At 45.9% G+C, this 21,503-nt stretch overlaps 1 protein-coding gene across 4 annotated transcripts in view; it reads left to right on the forward strand.

Annotated features, from left to right (window-relative positions):
• The window catches only part of COPRS (coordinator of PRMT5 and differentiation stimulator), a 302,791-nt gene that overhangs the window by 215,833 nt on the left and 65,455 nt on the right, over positions 1 to 21,503 (forward strand). The window contains exon 4 of one of the 4 annotated variants that reach the window (XM_078654396.1): positions 12,459 to 12,705. The exons of the other annotated variants lie outside the window; for them this stretch is intronic. Within the exon in view, the coding sequence (XP_078510522.1) occupies positions 12,459 to 12,481 (23 nt within the window). The 3' untranslated portion in view covers positions 12,482 to 12,705. Of the gene's footprint in view, positions 1 to 12,458; positions 12,706 to 21,503 lie in introns of those variants that run through there. 4 annotated transcript variants of the gene reach the window in all.

Below are 21,503 nucleotides of genomic sequence, written 5' to 3' on the forward strand. Positions count from 1 at the left end.
CCAGGCCCTCCCCTGGTCCTTTTATTTTCTTCAAGCATTAGACACACATCCAGCTTCTGCAACTCAAGTACACTTGCAGCAATGGCATGTAAGAGACGCTGCTTTTTGTGCCTCTTGGCCCCTTGCTCTGACTTGAATTGTATGACCCCTGCCTTGTATTCTCTGCTCCACTCCTGGGCCTCATAGGGCTCCAATATCCCTGCTCATCTTCAACTCGATTTAATTTCCCTTCTCATGCACCCCCTCCTTGGCACTTTGCGTTTCCTGTACACCTTATGTTACACCTGGTGCCTGAACCTGCTAACCCCACCACTTCACCCTCCGCTGCACTCTGACATCCCTGACCCGCTCCCCTTGGCTTCTAATTTTCTAACTTCATCGAGGGCTTACATTAAAGCTCATTAGTTTCCCCATGGGCTTTCATGCAAGCCTAAGGCCACCCCCAATTCTGGCCTTGCACTAGGCCTCTCATCTCACTTTGTGCCTGCACCAGGGGCATTGTGAACACACCGCTGTAGCAACTACAGCAGCTGTAGAGTTTTTTGATGGGCGTCTTCAGTCTGCAGGTCCGCAGACAAAGGCCCATAATGGACTTGAAAGGGTAAGTGGGAGATTGAGTGAATGGGTGGATGAATAGATGCATGGATGAATAGTGAAAGGGTGGATGGATAGATGCATGGATGAATAAGTGAATGGGTGGATGTATAACTGCATGGATGAATACGTGCAAGACTGGACGATCGATGCATAAATTAATGAGTGAAAGGGTGAATGGATAGATGCATGGATTAATGAGTGAAAGGCTGGATGGATAGTTGGATGAATGAGTGGAGTGAAAGGGTGGATGTTTAGATGCATGAATGAATGAGTGAAAGGGTGGATGGATAGGTGCATGGATGAAAGTGGATGGATAGATGCATGTATGAATAAGTGAAAGGGTGGATGTATAGATGCATGGATGAATACGTGCAAGAGTGGATGATAGATGCATACATTAATGAGTGAAAGGGTGAATGGATAGATGCATGGATGAATGAGTGAAAGGCTGGATGGATAGGTGGATGAATGAGTGGAGTGAAAGGGTAGATACATGGATGAATGAGTGATTGGATGTTTGAAAGAATGGTAGGATACGTGCAAGGGTGAATGAAGGGATGGGTGAGTGGATGGATAGGTTGAAAGTGGATTGAGTAAAAAAATGTTTGGCTTATTGAAAGGGTGGATTAATGGGTGAGAGAGTAGATGAATAGATGGCTGAGTGGGTGGGGATAGATGGCTGAGTGGGTGGGGATAGATGGCTGAGTGGGCGGGGATGGATGGATGGGTGGGTGGCTGGGTGGAAGGGTTGGTTGATGGATGGATGGACAGTTGAGTGTAAAGGTGGATGGAGGGATTAGTGAAAGGGTGGATGGATATATGAGTAAAACGGAAGATGGATGGATGAAAGGGTGGATGGACAAGCGATAGCATAAATGGAGGAAGTGAAAGGGTAGGTGGATAGATGAGTGAAAAGGAGGATGGGTGGATGGGTGGATGAGTGAAAGGATGGATGAATAGGAGTGAAGAGGAGGATGTGTGGAGTGAAAGGATGGATGAGTGAAAGGAAGGCAGGATGGATCAGTTGGATCGATAGGTTTGGAGATGGCAGGATAGGTTTGAAGAGGGGCTTTGTGAACGCCCCACTTTAGCAGATACAGTAGAGGTGAAGCTCTTGATGGTCCTCTTCTGTCTGCAGCTCAGCAGACAAAGATTCGTAATTAATGTGAGGATGAATGGATGTGTGGGTGAAAGGATGAGGGAGTGAAAGTGTGGCTGGATGGATGGATGAATGAGTGACCTGGATGATTGAGTGATGGGGATGGTGGATGGGTTACAGGGTGTAAGGATTAGAGAGCCAAAGGATGGATGAGTGTAAGGGATAAATGGATGGATGAGTGGAAAAATGGATTGATGGATGGGTCGAAGGGTGGGTGGAAGGATGAGTGAATGGGAGGGTGGTTAGATGAGTGAAAGGGGGGGTGCATGGATGAGCAGATGGATGGATGGATGGTTGAAATGGATAGGTTTGGAGATGGATGGGAAGGTTTGGAAATGGATGAGCTGATGGACTGACGAACGAACAGATTGGTGAAAGGCTAATGGATAAAAGAATGAATGGGTGCCAATGTAAAGGTGAAATGCTAGATATCAGTGGGTGAAAGTATGAATAGATAGATGCTTAGATGGAAGAGACGAGAGCTATTCTGGCGAGAACTTTGGATCAACGTGGTGGGTATTTTAATGTTCTGGTTACTTACTTGGCCTACACTATGCTCATTTCTCTACCTTGAGATTATCAGGTAGGCGTGGTGCTGTATGCCAGCGCGTTCTTACTAGAACGCTAGTATTTGGTCTCATAAAGGCCATATTGCCATAGAAATTCCTTGCACTGAACAAAACTACTTTGTAAAAGAGCAGAATGCTGTGACACACAATGAAGCCAGCTCACAGATAGGAAGAGATAACATTTTAATAAAAACACAAGGTCTTGGTTAACTCAGATATAATTAGGGGCTCAAATGTTAAAGTCACAAAAGTGCACCCATGATATATGTCTTTGTATTAATGCAGATTTACGTTTTTCATGAATTCACATGAATTTCCTTAAGTAGGCCAGGAAACCGTAGTCCTAGAAAATATTTGTGAATTGCATCTTAGCATGAGCAAATATAAATATGCCCCGGCGGAAGTCTGACTGTTTACAAGTTCACTTTTTCTCCAACCACATTTTTCCCAGCCATGGAAAAAACATTACTTCTGCCATTGTCGGGAGTAAATTGCCGACCTTTCTCAGTATGGGAAAAGATTAGAGATGAGCTGGTGGAAAAACTCCAAAATTCAAATCCTTTTATAGTAATAGTCTGACATAACCAGAGAGGCTATAATCAGAGCTCTTCTATAAAGAGATTGCAGCCATTATTTGACGGCACACTATATGGCACCAACGGGACAAGTGGATTTTGTTACAGGACATGTAGATTTATGAAGCTACTTGTCCCATGGACAAGTACATATTTCATAAAATTCCACACCCCTGCTGGCCGCTAAAGAACGGTGCGCTCTTTCCACAGTGAGGTGTGCTGAAAAGGAGTCCCTGCCGAAGAGATCTGCAAAAAGCTTTTCTATGAAGTCCTCCATGCGGCCCGTGTTGGTAGATTCTGCAAGGCCTAAAATGCGCATGTTATTTTTGCGGGACCGAGCTTCCAAGTCCTCATTTTTGTCAGCTATTCTCTTGAGCAGCTTATCCATCTGCGTGACCTGGCAGCCGCTGGCTGTTGCGTTGTCTTCTAGGTCCGAAATCCTACTCTCCGCCTCTTTCAATCGATTGTCATGTTGGCCCAATTTGGCGACCACTGTGTCCATCCTCATATTGAGTGCGTCTATTTTAGAGTCTATTGATGTAGCATCATCCCTAGCAAGAGCGTTTTCCAATCTTCCTCGGGCGGGGCTTCAGCTCCGGGCTCAGAGTGGTCCGCCGATTGGGATCTGGGGTTTTTATGGGACTCAAAAGGAAGCTTGGATTGCTTGGTCTCATTGTGCCCCATTTTGCCACAAGAAGTGTAGTAGTCTCGTTGTAGGCCTCCAAAGTGCAACAGATAGGTGGTGGGTTATGAGGTACTGGGCACTAGATCCAGCTCTGGGGAGCACCTATTTGCAAGGGCCGGGACGGCTCACCGGTATGCGCGTTATGTTGCGGGGAGGGAGTGTTCCTGCAGCAGATAACTCTTGGGGAGAGAGGCGTGGTCAGGCAATTAGGTTAAATGGTGTCGTCAGGTAAGTATCGATGAGGAATAAGTGCCGCCGCTGTATAGTATTAGAGGGGGAAGCGGGGGGCTCCACTGGTCTCCGGGGCGGTCCCCCTCAAGCCGCCGGTGGAACTAGCTGCGTTCAGAGGGTCAGATGCGGCAGGTAATAGTGTCTCCCTGCAATGAAACTAATTGGGCACTCACGCCAAAAAGGCAGGTCTGGTGGGTTTATGGGGCAGTGGGCACGTGTAGAACCCAGTCACTGCGCGATGTGGTGGTAGTGCATATGTTGCAGCCTCCGCAGGGCACTCGTTTGTGGTAAGCTCGGCCAGAAATGCAGACCGGGGGGACCTTCAAAATGGCAGGCAAATCAAGATGGCGACAGCGGGTTGATTGTTCCCCTCTCTGTGTACCTGCAATGTCCTTGGTATGACTCTGTCACCCTCAGCGAGGTTCTGGTGGCAGGCGTTGTAGCGTCTCCGCGCGATGGTAGCCAGTATGCGCTACCTCCACCGCCAGCTCCCCAGCACCTCTGATGTAGGATCCGGATGGTGCACAACGTTCGTAGTTGGCCGGATTCAGGATGATTCCCGCGTCACACAAACAGCTCCGCAGGTTCAGGCATTGCGTGTAGCATAAGTCCCTCATTTCGCCGGGTGCGTATCTCTTCGTTGGGGAGAGGGGAGGAGGGGGCCATAAGCGCCAGCACGCACAACAAAACAGCGCTATCTGTCATAAGTGACGGCCGGGGCCTCACTCCATCTCCCGCTTGCAGTCGCGGGTCTCAGCTCATGGGCAGCTCAGGCCATTACCCCTCAGTGGCAGTGCTGCAAGCTGCGGCTGCCCCCAACCCCAGGCCTCTGGTATCGGCCTTAGCCGGGTGGCAGGCTCTGTGTAAGTCGGCTTCAGCCCGCGGTCAGTGAGCACCGCGGTCGCACTCAAGTTCAGGATATTTCTCACCTCACGCCTCCACCAGCATTCCCGGGCACTCACCGCAAGCAGTGCGGTTTAACAGGCAGTCCTCCGCCAGCTTTGTTCCGCAGTCCGGCCGCCACGTTTCCGCAGGCCTCCAGTCCTCGGCCCAGCGTAGAGTCAGCAGCCGGGCAGCAGGTTCTGTAAGGACGGGCTGCAGCTCACGGTCGGGTTTCGGTGCTGTTTAGTCGGTCACCGTCGCAGGTAATTGGGTCATGTTTCATATCGGCGGATACCTCTCAACCTCACGGTTCCATCGGTGGAAAGGATGGCAGGGTAATATGCAGCAGGAGAGTATGAGATGATAATGAACTGCTTGGAAGGGCCGGAGCCTCACGTAAGCACGGCCATCTTCGTCCAGCACCACTTAGCGCCCCCGTGTTAGACTTATTTCTTCTAATTACTGTGAAAGATACCCCTTCCGGTGAATAGACTCTGGCAGAAATGTCCAAGGCTCTTACGGGAAACTAGACATAACATTGCCAACTTGGCTGTCACGTCTTTACGAGAGAGAAACCTATTCAGTTGCCAAGACCGAAAAAGGTTCAAAACCCTTTTCACGTCCTGGAGGACGGAGTATTGCGGTTCTGGGGTAAGCTAAAGACTAATCCCCCCCCCTAAGGAGCAGACACACCAAGGGATGTTTGCCGACAGGGGAGCCCTGTACCACCATGTGACCGACCGAGATCGCTGAACGGAAAGTGTTAATTGACCGATAGGCCAGACCAAACTCGCCAAAAAATTAAGGACTTGGTTTACATCTGCCCCCACGGGATCAACACCCCGTCGCACACACCGACGCAATCGCTGCCAGGCTGATCTATATCTCCTGGTTGTGCTATCTGCTTACGCCTTGGAGAGCAAGTCGTCAGCTTTTCCCGAAAGGCCTGGGAGCGATGCCGGAGATCCTCCTGGCCATCAATCTCGGCGCTTCTCTAGGACTAGTCGATGAGGAACGAGGTCGGGATTGAGAAGAATGTGAGGAGTGGGGGGAGTAGGATTGGAAAATCCCAAGAAAGTTCCAGTAGAACCGGAAACCAAACTTGAGACCTCCACCATGTCGTGATCAAGACCTTCTCCATTTGCTGGCGTCGCAGCAGTGCTGACACTCGCGTGATCATGGAGAACGGAGAGAATGCATAGCCCTGCTCTTCCTGCCAGTTCTGGAGGAAAGCATCAGTCGCTTCCGCCAGAGGATCCAGGCGCCAGCTGAAAAACCTTGGTAACTGATGATCCAGACCTGACACAAACAGATCTGCCGAGAAGGGGCCCCACTTCCCCGACAGTAGGGAAAAAAACCTGATTATCCAGTTTCCAAACAGTCATCCAGTAAGTGATGGGAGTGTCAATTAACCACCTCATTCTCCCGCCCCGGTAGGTACTCCGCTGTTACCGAAACCTGGCTGTCCAGGCAAAAGTGCACAAAATCCTTGGTCCGTCAGCATCTTGGACCTGTTACCCCCCCAGGTGGTTGATGTACCAGACCGCCGAGACGTCCATCCTGAGGACACACAACTGCACTCTGTCCTTCGTCCAGCATTGAACTGCGAATGAACCCGCTAGTAACTCCAAGCAGTTGATGTGCAGCGACTGTTCGTGAGTGGATCAAGCTCTACCTGTGGAAAACTCTCTACACCTTGCCCCCCCACCCAGATCGACTGGCGTCTGACTCGATAATTATATCTAGGGCTGAGCCAAAAATCGCACAGCTGTTCCAGGCCTCCATGTGTGTGAGCCGCCATTGCATCTTGTTCCTCACTTCGTCAGTCAGCAGAATCAACTGTGAGAGCGTCAAGCCCTGTCTGAGGTGATAACGCCTTTAGGCGCTGCTTGGCCCGACAATGCAAGGGCCCTGGGAATATTGCCTGAATCGATGAGGCGAGAAGGCCGACCAAGCGCGCCAACTGTCGTAAAGAAATCTGCGGTTTCGCCAAGGTCTGACGTAGCTCGCCTCTGATCTTTGCCATCTTTCTGACAGGAAGACTCAGAGTGGAAGACAGGGAGTCAATATTAAAACCCAAAAAGGTTGCGCATTGGACAGGAACCAGCAGGGACTTTTTCTCGTTTATAACAAACACCAAACCTTGAAGGAGGTTGACCGCGGTCTGCAATTGGGTAGACAGGCGTTTATGACACTGGTCTAGAACCAACATGTCGTCCAAGAGAACTATCATCTGCACTCACTGCGCCCGTAGGAACTCCAGTACCGGGTGAAGGACCTTACCGAAGCACCACGGAGCGGAGGATAGACCGAAAGGGAGTGTGGTGAACTCGTTAATCTGCTCTTCCCACCTGAACTGCAGAAAATGCTGATGAGGGGGGAAAATAGGCACCGTCGGGTAAGCATCCTTCGGGTCGAGCCTGACATCCAATCGAGCGGACGTAAAATGTCTGGGAGGAGGTGGATGCTCTCCATTTTGAAGTGGCGGTACACCAGTCACTCGTTGAATTCTTTTAAATTGATGGCCGGACGTTGGCCTCCTTCGACCTTGTCGACTAAAAAGAGATTGCTGAGAAACCCACCTGGATGCTCTAGCGAACGACAAATCGCCCCTTTTTGAAGGAGGGCGAAAACCTCTTCGCGCACCAACCTTGCATCGCCCTGCGTGAAAGTAATGGGGCAGGGCGATATAGCCGACAGGGACGGCCATGAAACTCCAACTGGAAGCCCTGCACCGTCTGCAGCACCCAAGCATCGCTTGTGAGGGAAACCCATGCTGGGAAGAACTGCGCCAAGCGCCGACCCCCCCCCCCTTCTGTAAGCTTGCTGATGGCAGCACACTCAACCTCGTCCAGCACCTTATTGCTGGCCTCTGTGGCTTCCACGACCACGGAACGTCTGCCCCCTCGTCGGATAGAAGTTATTGAAGCAGGCGTTATCCTGGAATTGCCTGCGACCGGAGCCCCTGCCACATCCGGCCCTCTCAAAAACCCAAGGGGTAACCACTTTTCTAATGTTGGATTGCGCCCTGTCAAGGGATGTGAAAGTTGCCACAAACTTCCCAAACTCCTGGACGAAGAGGTCCCCAAACAGGTCCCCCTGGGCTACAGCACCTGCCTCAGAGGAGGCGAGGTCACCCAACGTGGCGTCTATCTTAATAAGGAGTAACCTCCGTTTCTCTGAGGAGAGTGCGCAGTTCGCATTCCCAAAGAACACTATCACACGCTGCGCCCAATTGGAGAGAACCTCCAGGGAGATTGGGGCCCCTGACACCTTGGCCTTCTCAGCCATGTCCAATATCTTGGTGACAGGTCCTACTGCATCTAGCAATTTGTCTTGACAGGTGCGCCAAGAACGGTCGATATCCTTCTTGGGTCCCTAATAAACTTCGCAAAAAATTTCACCATTTACGGGTCGATGTCCGGTTCAACGCAACCTTCCCTTCCAAGGTGGGGCGGGGACATTAAAGCCGAAGGCGGCTGCAAGCATCTTTATCCATGGGCTTACGTAGACGACTCGCTCGATAGTGGGCCACCTTGTCCCCAGGGACCCAGTCTGAAGACCTCGAATGGACAATATCTTCCAGGTCCAACATGTCCGAGGACCCCGCTGGGGCAGGGGCCGGTGTTGGGAGCCAGGACCTAGAGGAACACGCATCCTCATCAGTGTCGGGGGAGTCCCCATCGTCCAGGATCAGGAGAGGCGGTCTGTGGGGTAGGTGGAATACCCTCAGCAGGTGGCAACTGGGCCAGTTGAGGGGCCTCCTGTGCCAAAGAGGCGCACAAACGCATCAGTATCAACACCTTTGGTACAGGGCTTCTAGCTAGGCGGAGAAGAGGGAGAGGGGGTACAGGGGTGAGAGCAAGCGTAGGAATAAGGGCCGCCAACTTCACGTAAGCTTTATCGAAACGCGCTGACAGGAGCTGCTCAAGGGGCACCATGGCTTGATCTACAGTCTTATAGATAGAATTATCCACTGCCTATAAAAATCATCCCAGGGGGATGTAGTTTAGAGGGTCCTCCTTCTGGTACTGGTCGTGCTCCCCCTGCATGCTGAGGTAAATTAGGTTCCGCAGGGACTCAGAAGCCTCAGGCAACGCGCATGCAGTAGCACTAATAAGCCTTGAAAGGCACCAAATATAGAGCTGGAAGGTAGCCCAGGCGAATGTAGTGTAGTGGGGACGAGCCTTACATTCACACAGTGTTAAGTTAGCATGGGTTTATTAGAAGCTTAAACGCCATTTTTCCTTTCCTGCTCTGCTTTGCACACGACACGCACTTGTGAAATTGTTTAGAGAAGGCTGAGTATTTTGCTTCACATGAGAATAGCTTGTTATGCTACATTTCTAAACTGCCTCGCTAGTTTAGTCTGCACATGGAGAGCCGAGACGGTCAAGGTTATGTTGGACACTGGGCCTGTTATTCGGAATGATCCTTGCACGTTCTAGCCATAACACATATGCAGCTGTGGCCACCTCTGATACTGCCGCGTTTAATAATGCACTGTACAGCCATGATCACACACACTGGAGAACATGCGTATCCTGACAGCTTGTGCAGAACTCGATGTGATCCACTACTGCTGAGTACCAGAGGTATGGGGCTGCCCATGTAATCCAATGAGACATTCTTTAGTTATATACTTACTCCCTAACTAGGGAGGGTGAAATCTAGGTACATTTTAAACCTGTTTCCCGTTAGCATTATAAGATGCTTTCTACCTTTGTATTTTATGGAATAGTAACAATGCTGACAATCATGTTTTTGATAATGTTTGCTTGTATTATCTAAGGTACTGCGCATGAGATCACGGTGTTAGAAATAAACATTTCAAACTTGCACGTGTCTCTGTTTACTCCTTGTTTTGGACTGATGTAAGACTGTAACGAAAGAGTGCTCTTGTTATCTACCTTACCTGAGGTAACCAAAGTCGAATGTTCTGGGTTGACTAATCATTGGTGTTTTTTTGCTATAGGACAAAGAACCAATGAGTCACTGATTGCTAGTCTGGTAGGGGGTTTGGGTACTAAGGTGGGTTTTGGTACACCCTAATTCACTGAGGTCCTAAGTCTCTATGCACATTTCTGTGTAGGAGCAGAATCCCTGCAACAGTAGGTGGCCAAAGGCGCACTATAGACTGGCAGAGCCCTGGGGACACTCCAGCCCTTTCTAGTCACAGGTCAAGCCACCCGGGACCGTGTCCCACAGCACCTGGTGCAAATTGCGACCCAGCAGGGTGGCAGAATTAGCGCTTATTACAGACCCACGGAGGGCGTTTAGGAATGAAATTTGGCAAAACCGACTCCTAAGGGTGTCACATCGAGTGGCAAGAGGCAGGTAACTCCCTGAAGGCAACGCTCGTCAGAAAACTCTGTGACCCGAGTTTTGAAACTCGCGCTGCCCACAGAGAGGGACGTATGCCCCATAGCGGCGGGAGGACCACACTGCACCAGACTCTGGGCAAAAATCATGTTAGGCACGCTCTAAGCGATCCACGATTACCAGGCAATCTGTAAGGAGATAGCAAACATAAGTGCTATCAGCAAACTCTAGGATTACACCATAAACCCCCAAAACAAAGGAGATAAAGAAAAAAATGACTTCAATTGCTGCTGAGCAGCTCAGGAAGAGGAAACAGCGTAGATGGACTATGGTGGCTGGTCGGAATGCGAACAGAGAGGAAGGATTCCTGTAAAGGCTTTTTGATTTCCCAAGTGTTCATGGGAAATGTAGTTTGTGATGTTTTTTGAGTTGCTGCTGTAACAATAAAGCTAAGGAAGAAGGCATAATCGGAAGCCTCCGGTCCTGACATAGAATTCACGCATCAAAACAAACACTCTAACAGCACCAATGATCAACCAGAGAAAGAATTCCACTGGACGGTTCTAAGTGCTGACAACAAGCTAAGGCGCAAAGAGGCGTATTTGATTATGAAATTCAATACGGTATCAAGAGGTCTGAATTGAAATGTCTGAAACAAACAGATTGCCAAGCCCAGGTTCCCCTTTTAATTCACACTTGGTCTCTTGCGCCTTTAAAGTTCTTCAAAAGACATTGCTTAATTTTATTTATTTTGTTAAACAATTTTTATTGAGTTTTCCAAAATTGCTTACATTGACATAGTATTGCCAATTGGCACGGTTATGCTAAATTTACATTGTAATTTAACCAGTCCATCAGGGGCTTGAGAGGGTACATTCTTAGTGAGATTAGCTATTGGTTTCCATATTGTGTCCGTGCCATATCGTAGTGTGTCTTCCTTTGGCTATAATAGGAGTCCTGTTTCTTGTTCAGTGTCTGGTCTCCGTAACGACTGGCTTGCGTAACAAACTAGGGTGGGAAACTGGGGTAATTGTGGCAAGGTGAATGGGGTCATCTTCATCTGTGTGCCTCCGGAAGTAGGAGAATTATGTTGTGCGTACCTGGGTGGGATCGGGGCGGAGGGGAAGCGAGGCTCCCCTGTAGCAAGGCGTTGACGGGTATGCGCGCTACTCGCCAATCTATTCCATCCCGTGGAGGCTATGCCAGGTCATTAGTTATCTCTGTGTCTGGGGGTATTAAAAGATATTGCTTCATCATCTGCAAGTTTTTGAAAAAGTATACTGCTTCCCGGTCTTTGGTCCATTTCAGGTTTTCAGAGTGTATAAAGTTTTTATACACTATATAATACACTTTGTATTTATAAAGTTTTGAAAATTCAAAACTATGCCTATATGTACAAAGAACATGTTAAAACCAACATCTTGAGCTTCTGCCAAGTCGAAAGAATCCTGAATTGTATGCTAAGAAAGTTTTTGGTCACAATACACTACATCTCCCAGTATTCTTGGGCAAGTTCAGCCACTGGGAGAAACGCCTAGTTTTAATAAAAAAAAATTAAAAAAAAAAATTTGCTAATCTTTGGCCGGCCTGGGGCCTTAGCAGCATGAGCGCATTATGTTTCTATGCGCCTTTGTTAAAAATCAGCAAGATTTGGTCCAGCTCGTGCACGTTCTTGAAACATGTCAAACAAAATGTAACACTTAGAACGAGCAGCTCAATTATACATCAAAAGCGGATGTAAATAAGTAGCAATAGCTGCACGAAAGACAGTGTCTCTTGGCAACAAGGTGCCTCAAACATTATTAGCATGCCTAAACAGCCAGCCCCGAATGCGAGCATTTTTCCAAAGTTTTCATTTCTTCATTGATTTTAAAAACGTGCTTGAAAAAGCAACAAATAAAATAAGTCCATTCCGTTTTTTACAGAAAGGAATCCGACTGGGCTCCTGAATCTTATGCCAAACTCAAAAATCACAGAAACTCAGATACATTTGAAACTGAAGTATTGCAAACCATCACCAACATTGTGTTTCACTACCAACTCACTCAAAAAAACTAATTTATTGAAGTTTATTCCTTTCCATCTTCTCAGAAAATTACAAAAAATCCTTGTAAGCTTCTCTTGCCCTCCTAATTTGGTGTACGAGTGTAAACTTCAATAACCCAAGGTACATTCATTTCTATAAGTAGTCTACAAGCAGCCTTTTCAATTATTTGATATTGCATTGATGTGTATCCATGTGTCCCCTTACAGTACAAACGTTTCAAACCCGAGGCACTTGATTGATCATTCATTCAATGAGCTACAGTTAAGATGGACCTCAATTTGAGTCCTTGGCAATTTTTGTGCCCTTAAGGTAAATCTACGATCGTGCTATACTAAAGAAACTGGAGTGTGCTGATCACTTACTTTAAAAGTCTTTCCCTTTACCCTTGCAGAACTCCTCAAACCTTTATCCTGAAGAAAACCCGCAAAGATATCTTGGGTTCGAAACACGTAGACCAGGATCAATGAGGGACCCCACTTCAATGAGTATCAATGTGGCTGTTTAAAATGTATTTGTTCAAAAGCAATTATTTGCAAGCCCGGAATAGATGCATCTGGACCCTCTTAATGTCCGAGCACCAAGAGTGTTTTCTGTGAATGTATTGCTCTTGTTTTACAAGTTTAGGATTGGTGTAGACCGAATAAATACGTAAGCTTACTAAAATTCTGAGTTACAATATTATTTGTTTTAGTATCTTTTCAACACTTTGCTCAGGATTTTTCTCAAATTGTTCACTGTACATTTATTGAATTGAATGTGGATTTTCTTTTCTTTCATTGCATTAATTGTGAAAGTTTGGAAAGTTTTTCAAATACTACTAAAGTAATTTGAGGTCCTGTTTATTGAGTAAGATGTACCTCATGCATAAGTAAAGATGAGTTTGAATCTCACAACCACCTAATGTTGTATTGTGTTTACACTTTCTAAAAGTGGCATTTTCAAACACGCAATTTAAAAAAACAGCTTCTCCAAAAGATGTATTTTTAAATTGTGAGTTTAGAGACCCCAAACCTCTATCTGCTCCCAGTGGGGAATTACACTTAAAATATATTTCAAGGCAATCCCCATGTTACCCTACGGGGGAGATAATGACAAACCAGGTCTGAGACATGTTTGCAGGGCTACTCTTGAGGGTGGCACGATCAGTGCTACTGACCAACTAGTAGCATTTGATTTACACGCCCTGGGCACATCTGGTGCACTTTACTAGGGACCTACTAGTAAATCATTTATGCCAATTGTGGATAAACCAATCACCAATACAAATTTTATAGACAGCACTTGCACTTTAGCACTGGTCAGCATTGGAAAAGTTCCTAAAACCAGCAGAAACTAAATGCAACACAGAGACTAAAACAGATGGTCAGAAGCAGAAAGGGGAAATCACGCAAAAAGATGCCTGGTCTAACACTGGTGAATAATATTAGTTATCCAGTATTAGGGTATCTTTCATCGATTCACATGCCTGAATCATTCCCCGTCGCCAAGGCGGGAGTCCCACTGTAAATTACAAAAGTATTTCCAAAGGTAAATATTAGTAGTAGGCCCAAAGAAAAAGGTCGGCCTAAATCTTAGTACCCTATCTACCTCATTAAGGTAAAAGAACCAAACGTCAGCTCCAACCAATCCGCTATCAGCACCCTCTAGAACACTGTCACCAGAGCCAGTTCTCCTCAAATTTTCAACGCACGTCGTGTGGAAGGGAGACTTCAACTCCATGAAGTCTGACAAAAAAGCTTTATTCAACCCTGAGGAACCCGTGAGAAGAAGAGCGTCCATGTTGGTGATCAGCATAAGGACTGAATCTACTGCCTCTGTCCTAAACATGAGGCAAAGGATTTCAGAATCTGCCGTACCTTCCCTATTAAGACTCTTAGGGATAGGGAGGCAAGAGTGCTGTTGTGGCTCAAATCCTCTTCGGCTGAAGAGGATGACAGAGCCTCAACTTCTAGCAAGAGAGCTAGAGCCCATGACAGCTCTTCGAGTGAGGGAAGAAAACACCATAAATCTTCTCACTCTATTTCTGACCTTTCACAGAGGTCTCCATTTATTTCCTCTGGGTCAACGCTGTCTCCTCCATCCTCTGCTCTCAAGGAGTCTAAGAAGGGGACTACAAAAACTGTGCCTTTCAAAATCTGTTAATTTGGCTCCTTCGTCGACGAATTCTGTTACTTTTTCTGCTTCTTCGTCGACAGCTACAGTCTCGATGATGTCTATAACTTCTCCTATACTGTATACGAGAATTACTATCCTTTCCAAGAAGACAGTCGTTGAGGAATCGTCCACGAAGACTTCATCGACGAAGTCACAGTCGACATCCATGATGGTACCGTCGACGAAGCCTCCACCGTCGACGAAGGATTAATCGTTAACTAAGCTTAAGTTGGCTACTGCCCCGTCGACGATGTCATCGTCGACCATCCCGTCGACGATGACCCCTGCAGCTCCGTCAACGAAGAGCCCGTCGACTAGTAGCCCGTCGACGACTACTCAGTCGATGGTGAGCTTACCTGTTCAGTCTCTGGCACCAGTTTTTACAGTCGCTCCTACTCAGTCAACGCCTGTTTCATCTAGGTGTTATCAGCTCAAAACCTTTCAGAGACTGGAGTATAGCAAGATTTCCCCGCTTACTCCTTCACATCTCCTAGAAACATATGTGCAGGATGATGATGATGATTATGAGGACGAAAAGGATGAGGGACCGTTTGGGATAGCTCACCATCCTTTTGAGCTCCACATCAAGTGTCAAGATGATGATGAAGAGGAAGGTTACAAGGAACAATATTATCAGGAGGACATTATGGTTCCACACCATAGAGCTTATCATTGAGAGTCTCGCCAGAGTGAGATGAGCCACCTACCTCCTACAGGATCTGCAAACCATGCTGGCGGACTACCGACAGAGGTTTCCCCCCACAACAGGTTGTTCCAGAAAATCCACCACTACCTGAAGAGGTTCCTGATCCCTTACCTCAACCTGAGGTTCCTGCTTCAGCGCCTCAGGGACAAGACACTACGTCCTCTGAAGAGGAAGTTGAAGAGGGCGAACTTCCAGATACCCATAGTACTGATCCTTGGGACGCATACATTATACTAATGCCTTCTCCACCGCTTCCTCTACCATCTGATTCACCCCCAGAGGATATCAAGGGATTTCACAATTTAATGCAGCGAGCGGCAGCCAGATTCCAATTGCCTGTCACGGTTGAGCAGACAGAATGCTTCCTACAAGACTTTAAGGAAGAATCCAGGAAAGTCACGAGAGCTGTTTCTATAATTTACTATATCTGGAACTAAGGGGTAAAAATAATGAAGACACCTGCATCTATTCCAGAAGTGCTTCCCCATATAGAAAAGAAATACTGTGCTCCTGCTAACAGTCCATCTTGTCTCATAGGTTATCCCCGACCAGATTCGGTCATTTCTCAAGCTGCCCAACAGATCTAAAAACCCAGCAACACCCATTACTACACCACCTGACTAGGTAGGCCGTCGTCTTGACCCTATAGGCAAAAAATTCTCGACCATGGCAGCAGCCTCCATTAGAGCGGCTAAATCCCTAGCAATAATCTGATGCTATGACTGCCAAATGTGGTCAGATATGGCCGGCCTTATTGAACTTATTCCTGAAGACCGGAGACAGGAAACAAGAAGAATCCTGTTGGAGGGAGAACGTGCTGCATCTGAAACCATAGATTGCGCACTGGACATTGTTAATACTAATTTTCACCGGCTTGCAGGTGCAGCAGTACTCAGACGTCAGGGTTGACTTAAAGCCACTCCTTTCAGGCCTGAAGTCCAGACAAAGATTTTAGACATGGCCTATGACGGCGAATTGTTGTTTGGTAAACACATTGATGACGCCCTCCTAGCAATAAAAACTGACACGAATACCTCTAGATAGTTAGGCTTATTGCAATACAAACGAGGTTCTTTCAGAGGCGCAAGAGGACGTGGTTTTTCCTCAAGAGGAGGATACCAAAACCAGAAAAACAGGCAGTACCAACCCCAGTATAGACAGACTTACAGCCAATCATCATACTGGCAATCCAACCGGAAACCGTGATCTCAGCAGGGCGCTAATCACATCCACTCCCATTCCCGTGGGTGCAAAAATTTCAGCATTTGTGGACAAGTGGCAAGAAATACTTCAGATCAATGGGTTCTAGACCTTGTAAACAACGGACATACCCCTGAATTTCTCAAGAAGCTGCCTACCACTCCGCCCTCCCCCCCTCGTCTTCACTTATTATTCAAAGAAGCCTTAACAATGCTCCTCAAGAATGCAATAGAGAAAGTTCCATCACATCAGAAACGAACAGGTTTCTATTCTCGTTTTTTCCTGATCAAAAAAGTCTGGGGAATGGCGACCGATTCTAGACCTTTGCAAGCTAAAGAAATTCCTCAAAAAGCAACGTTTCCGGATGGTCACACTTTCAGAGATTCTAGGTTGCCTAAGCGAGGGAGACTTGCTAGCTTCTGGGTATCGAAGACGCTTATTTCCACATTCCAATCCATCCTAAACATCGCAAATATCTTTGCTTCACTGTGGCTGGCGCCCATTATCGGTTCAAAGTGCTCCCGTTTGGACTAAAATCGGCTCTGAGGATCTTCACGAAGTGCTTGGCACCTGTGGCAGCAGCTTTAAAATCTCGGGGAATCCAAGTATACCCGTATTTAGGTGATTGGCTGATCAATGGTCCTTTGGAACACGCAGTCACGGTTGCCACTACTACGTCTCTTCAGTTGTCTGGGGCTGACTGTCAACAAGAGCAAATCTCAGTTGCGCCCGATGCAAGTCCTTCCATTTCTTGGAGCGCTAGTGGACACGGTCCAGTGCAAGGCATTCTTATCTCACGAACGGCAAGTACGTCTTCAAAAGCTGGCAACTCTAATTTCAAGAAAAGTCAGTTTCTGTCTGTATATTTGCTTCGCTCCTGGGGATGTGCTCTTCGGCAATAAATCTCATCCCCTTAAAGACTCCGCATGAGATCTCTACCAGAGGAGCTGCACCTTCAGCGGCAACAAGCCGTGGATCCTTAGACGATACCCTCAGAGTCACACCACGCATGAGAAAAATTCTCCATTGGTGGTCGCAGATGACAAACTTGGCAGAAGGTCTCACATTCATTCAGGATATTCCAGATTTTGTCATGCCTCCGTGGAGGGATGGGGAGGTCTTCTCCAAGATTTACAGATACAAGGAAAATGGTCTCAAGTGTACAAGAAACAGTATATCAACAGTCTGGAGTTACAAGCATTTTTCTGTCCCTACAAGCTTTCCTTCCAAGAATTGCAGGTTCATCAGTGCTGGTTCGCACCACCAATACCACCAGCATGTTTTACGTAAACAAGCAAGGAGGAACAAGATCAGCAACTTTGTCATGAGAGGCTCAAGAATTGTGGGAATTGGTCACACTCCACCACATAACCCTGAGAGCTGAACACGTCAGGGGCCTCCACAATACCCTGGCGGACACGCTCAGCAGGTCCCAATCGAACTGCTACGAGTGGGAACTAGAGCAGGACCAAGTGAACAGAGTATTCTGAACATGGGGCAAACCAGCACTGGATTTATTTGCAACGATAGAGAACAAGAAATGCCGATATTACGCGAGCAGGTGCCCTCAAGGGGGAATGCCCTGTCCATGCAATGGTCAGGGATTTGTGCTTACGCTTTTCTCCTAATACCACTAATCCCGAGAGTGATACTCAAAATGAAGCTGGAGGGTTGCCGTCTCATCCTGATTGCACCCCCGTGGCCACGACAGTACTGGTTCCATGAACTTCTGTTACTATCTCAAGAAGAACCGGTTCGCCGTCTTCCAACGCCCATGATGTCGAGGGACAAAGGTCAGGTAGTTCACCCGGACCCTCAGTCTCTACAATTACACGCATGGCTCCTGACTTCTTAGAATTCAAGGATCTTAATATTCCATCAAGACTGTCGTGAGATCTTGACACAATCTCGAGCCCAGAGCACTATCAAGACTTATCGTCTAAAAAGTAAACGCTTTTGTTGTTTTTGTGAGGCTAATAATATTCACTCGGTTCAAGCTCCTGCTGAACAGATCCTCCCTTATTTGCTCTCTCTAGCTAGGCCTCGACTTAACTTTTCATTGGTCAAGGTCCATCTAGCTGCGCACTCCAGATTCAGAAAAGGTGCTAAGCCTCCTTCTCTCTGTTCATCTTCATTGGTCAAACAATTCATGAAAGGGCTCTTCTGAGCTTTCCCTCCGGTATGGCCTCCACCGCCGGAGTGGGAACTCATCACTGTCCAACGCAACTAATGAAACACCCATTTGAGCCGATCCACAAGACCAAACCCCAATTCCTCACGTGGAAAGTCTCCTTGCTGTTGGCTCTAACGTCCGCGAGACGGGTGAGTGAAATTCAAGCCTTCACTATAAAGGAACCATTTCTACATTTCACTCAGGATTACGTAACCCTCCGGACTAATCCTACATTCATCCCCAAAGTACCGTCACACTTTCACTTAAATGAGCCGGTAAGATTGAGAACTTTCTTTCTGAATCCATCTACTCCAGTGGAAAGAGCTTTATATTCTCAAGATATTAAACGCTGTTTAAAAATCTACCTACAAAAAACTAAAGACATCAGAAGATCCGACCAACTGTTCGTGGCTTTTGGCCAAGCAACGCTTGGAAATCCACTCACGAAGGCCACAGTTGCCTGATGGCCGGCATCTACAATCCATTTCTGCCATGACAAGGCCAACAAGCCGTTGCTGAGGAAAGCCAAGGCCCACTCTACAAGAACTGTGGCAGCTTCTACAGCTTTGTTTGCTGCAGTGACTCTAAAGAATATCTTTCGTGCTGCGACATGGAAGAATGTCCACACGTTCACGAAGCATTACTGTCTTCAATCTGCACATCAGAATGATGCAGCGGTTGAACAGGCTGTCCTACGCCATCTTTTTCTTTGAGGTCAGATTCAGGTACCCTTTTGTCTTTTAAATGCTATTTTATGGCTGTCATGTCTCATGTTACAAACAATTTATGCGTTTACAGAAATGTTTCTTTTTTTATTTATTTACATAGTTATAAATAGATATCCATAATAGTGATATATATATGTATATTACATTCATCCCCAAAGTACCGTCACACTTTCGCTTAAATGAGCCGGTAAGATTGATAACTTTCTTTCCGAATCCATCTACTCCAGCGGAAAGAGCTTTATATTCTCTAGATATTAAACGCTGTTTAAAATTCTACCTACAAAAAACTAAAGACATCAGAAGATCCGACCAACTGTTCGTGGCTTTTGGCCAAGCAACGCTTGGAAATGCACTCACAAAGGCCACAGTTGTCCGATGGCCGGCATCTACAATCCATTTCTGCCATGACAAGGCCAACAAACCGTTGCTGAGGAAAGCCAAGGCCCACTCTACAAGAACTGTGGCAGCTTCTACAGCTTTGTTTGCTGGAGTGACTCTAGAGAATATCTTTCGTGCTGCGACATGGAAGAATGTCCACACGTTCACGAAGCATTACTGTCTTCAATCTGCACATCAGAATGATGCGGCGGTTGAACAGGCTGTCCTACGCCATCTTTTTCTTTGAGGTCAGATTCAGGTACGCTTTTGTCTTTTAAATGCTATTTTATGGCTGTCATGTCTCATGTTAGACAATTTATGCGTTTACAGAAATGTTTCTTTTTTATTTATTTACATAGTTATAAATAGATATCCATATAGTGATATATATACATGTTTCATTTCATAATTTATCTGACATGATTTTAAAATCTTAGATTGTTTTTTTGTTGTTTTTTATTTATTTTTATTAAAAGGAGTTCATTGTAATAAACAAAAATTAGAAATAATTACTATGTAATATGCTGTAATAATACAATCTTTTAGTATCCAAGAACAAGGGAGAAGATAAGACAGAAAAATAATACAAAATATTACAGAATACAAAATGAGGCCGAGCTTTACATAAATGTTCCCCAGACTTTTTCCATTTTACAAAGTGATTGAGCCCCCCCTAGCTTTAGCAAGTAAAAACTCCATATTATGTATATCTTTAACCAAACCCCACCAATCCATCACCACTGATGGGCTTCGTGAGATCCAAGATATAGTTAATCTAGCACAAGCCAATAAGATAGTTATTAAATCCTTCTGGTTAAAGTCTCTGTTCTGTCCACCCATTAGTACATCCACTAATGTAAACGAGATGGGTCTATCCAGTTTTTGGGATAGAGCTTTAACCAACCCCTGCCAAAATTCTCGCAATATTGGGCAGAGAAAAAACATGTGTTGTAGATCAGCTGCCACCAGATCACATTTCGGACACTTAGTCCGATCACTAGTAATCTTATTTAATGCCCACTTAGATATTCGTTCAGGAGTATAATATAGAAAGCAGATAGTTCTATACTGTTGTAATCTCAAATTGTACGAGTGCACCACTTTGCAGATACCGCTAAGTGGAGATGGCACATTATTGGTTAATATATTATACCCCATTTTCTGACTCCATCGTGCAGCTAATCTTCCACAATCACTTTCCTTATGAGAGTTAAAACTTTTGTATCCATTGCTGATCAGGGATTTATTCTTCATTCGATATATACAATCCCATATATTAGAGTCCAGTACCACCGTAAGCTTCATACTTCGTACGAAATAATCACGAATCTGGTAATACTTCAATCGCATATTCTCTGCTAGATCATATATGAGCTTCAGTCTATCAAATGTTAAAAAAACGTTGAATTGTATGTCGCCTAAATTTTCAATACCTAGATAAACCCATTGTTTCCCACCCCCCTTGTGAACTATTCCCAGAAGAGCTGGGTTATCCCATAAAGGAAATTTGGGGTGATAAATCAAGATTTTATATTTATTAAGAATAGCCCGCCAAATAAATACAATATCACTTGCAGTCTTAAATTTTACTTGTTTGTGATAATTGGGGTCATTCTTTCTATATAGAAACATCTTAGTTTCTTCTCCTAACATAAATACATAATAAAAGAGATTATTGCCTAGACTTACTAAACTACGGAAACGTCCAAGGAATGCTGACCAAAAATATCATTTAAAATCTGGGAAATCAAGACCTCCTTGATTAAATGGAAGTTTCAATAATTCAATTGCGCGACACGCTTTTCTTTTATCCCCAAATGAAGCTGCTAAATATGCCATCTAGGCGTTTAAAAATTAATTATTAATACGTATAGGAATGGACCGAAACAAATAAAGAAATTTAGGAAGAATCTTCATTTTTATTAAGTTTATACGTCCAGTTATGCTCAAACGAACCTTATGCCATTTTTTTAATGAGATAACTGTCTCAATGTTTCATAATTTAATGCGACTATTTCTTCTAGATTAGCAGAAATTTTTACCCCCTAGTAAGTAGCTGTGTTACAGACTCCTTGTATCAGAGTTGATGGTTTATAA

The sequence above is a fragment of the Lissotriton helveticus genome, chromosome 7, assembly GCF_964261635.1.
Source record: "Lissotriton helveticus chromosome 7, aLisHel1.1, whole genome shotgun sequence".
Classification (NCBI taxonomy): Eukaryota; Metazoa; Chordata; class Amphibia; order Caudata; family Salamandridae; genus Lissotriton; species Lissotriton helveticus.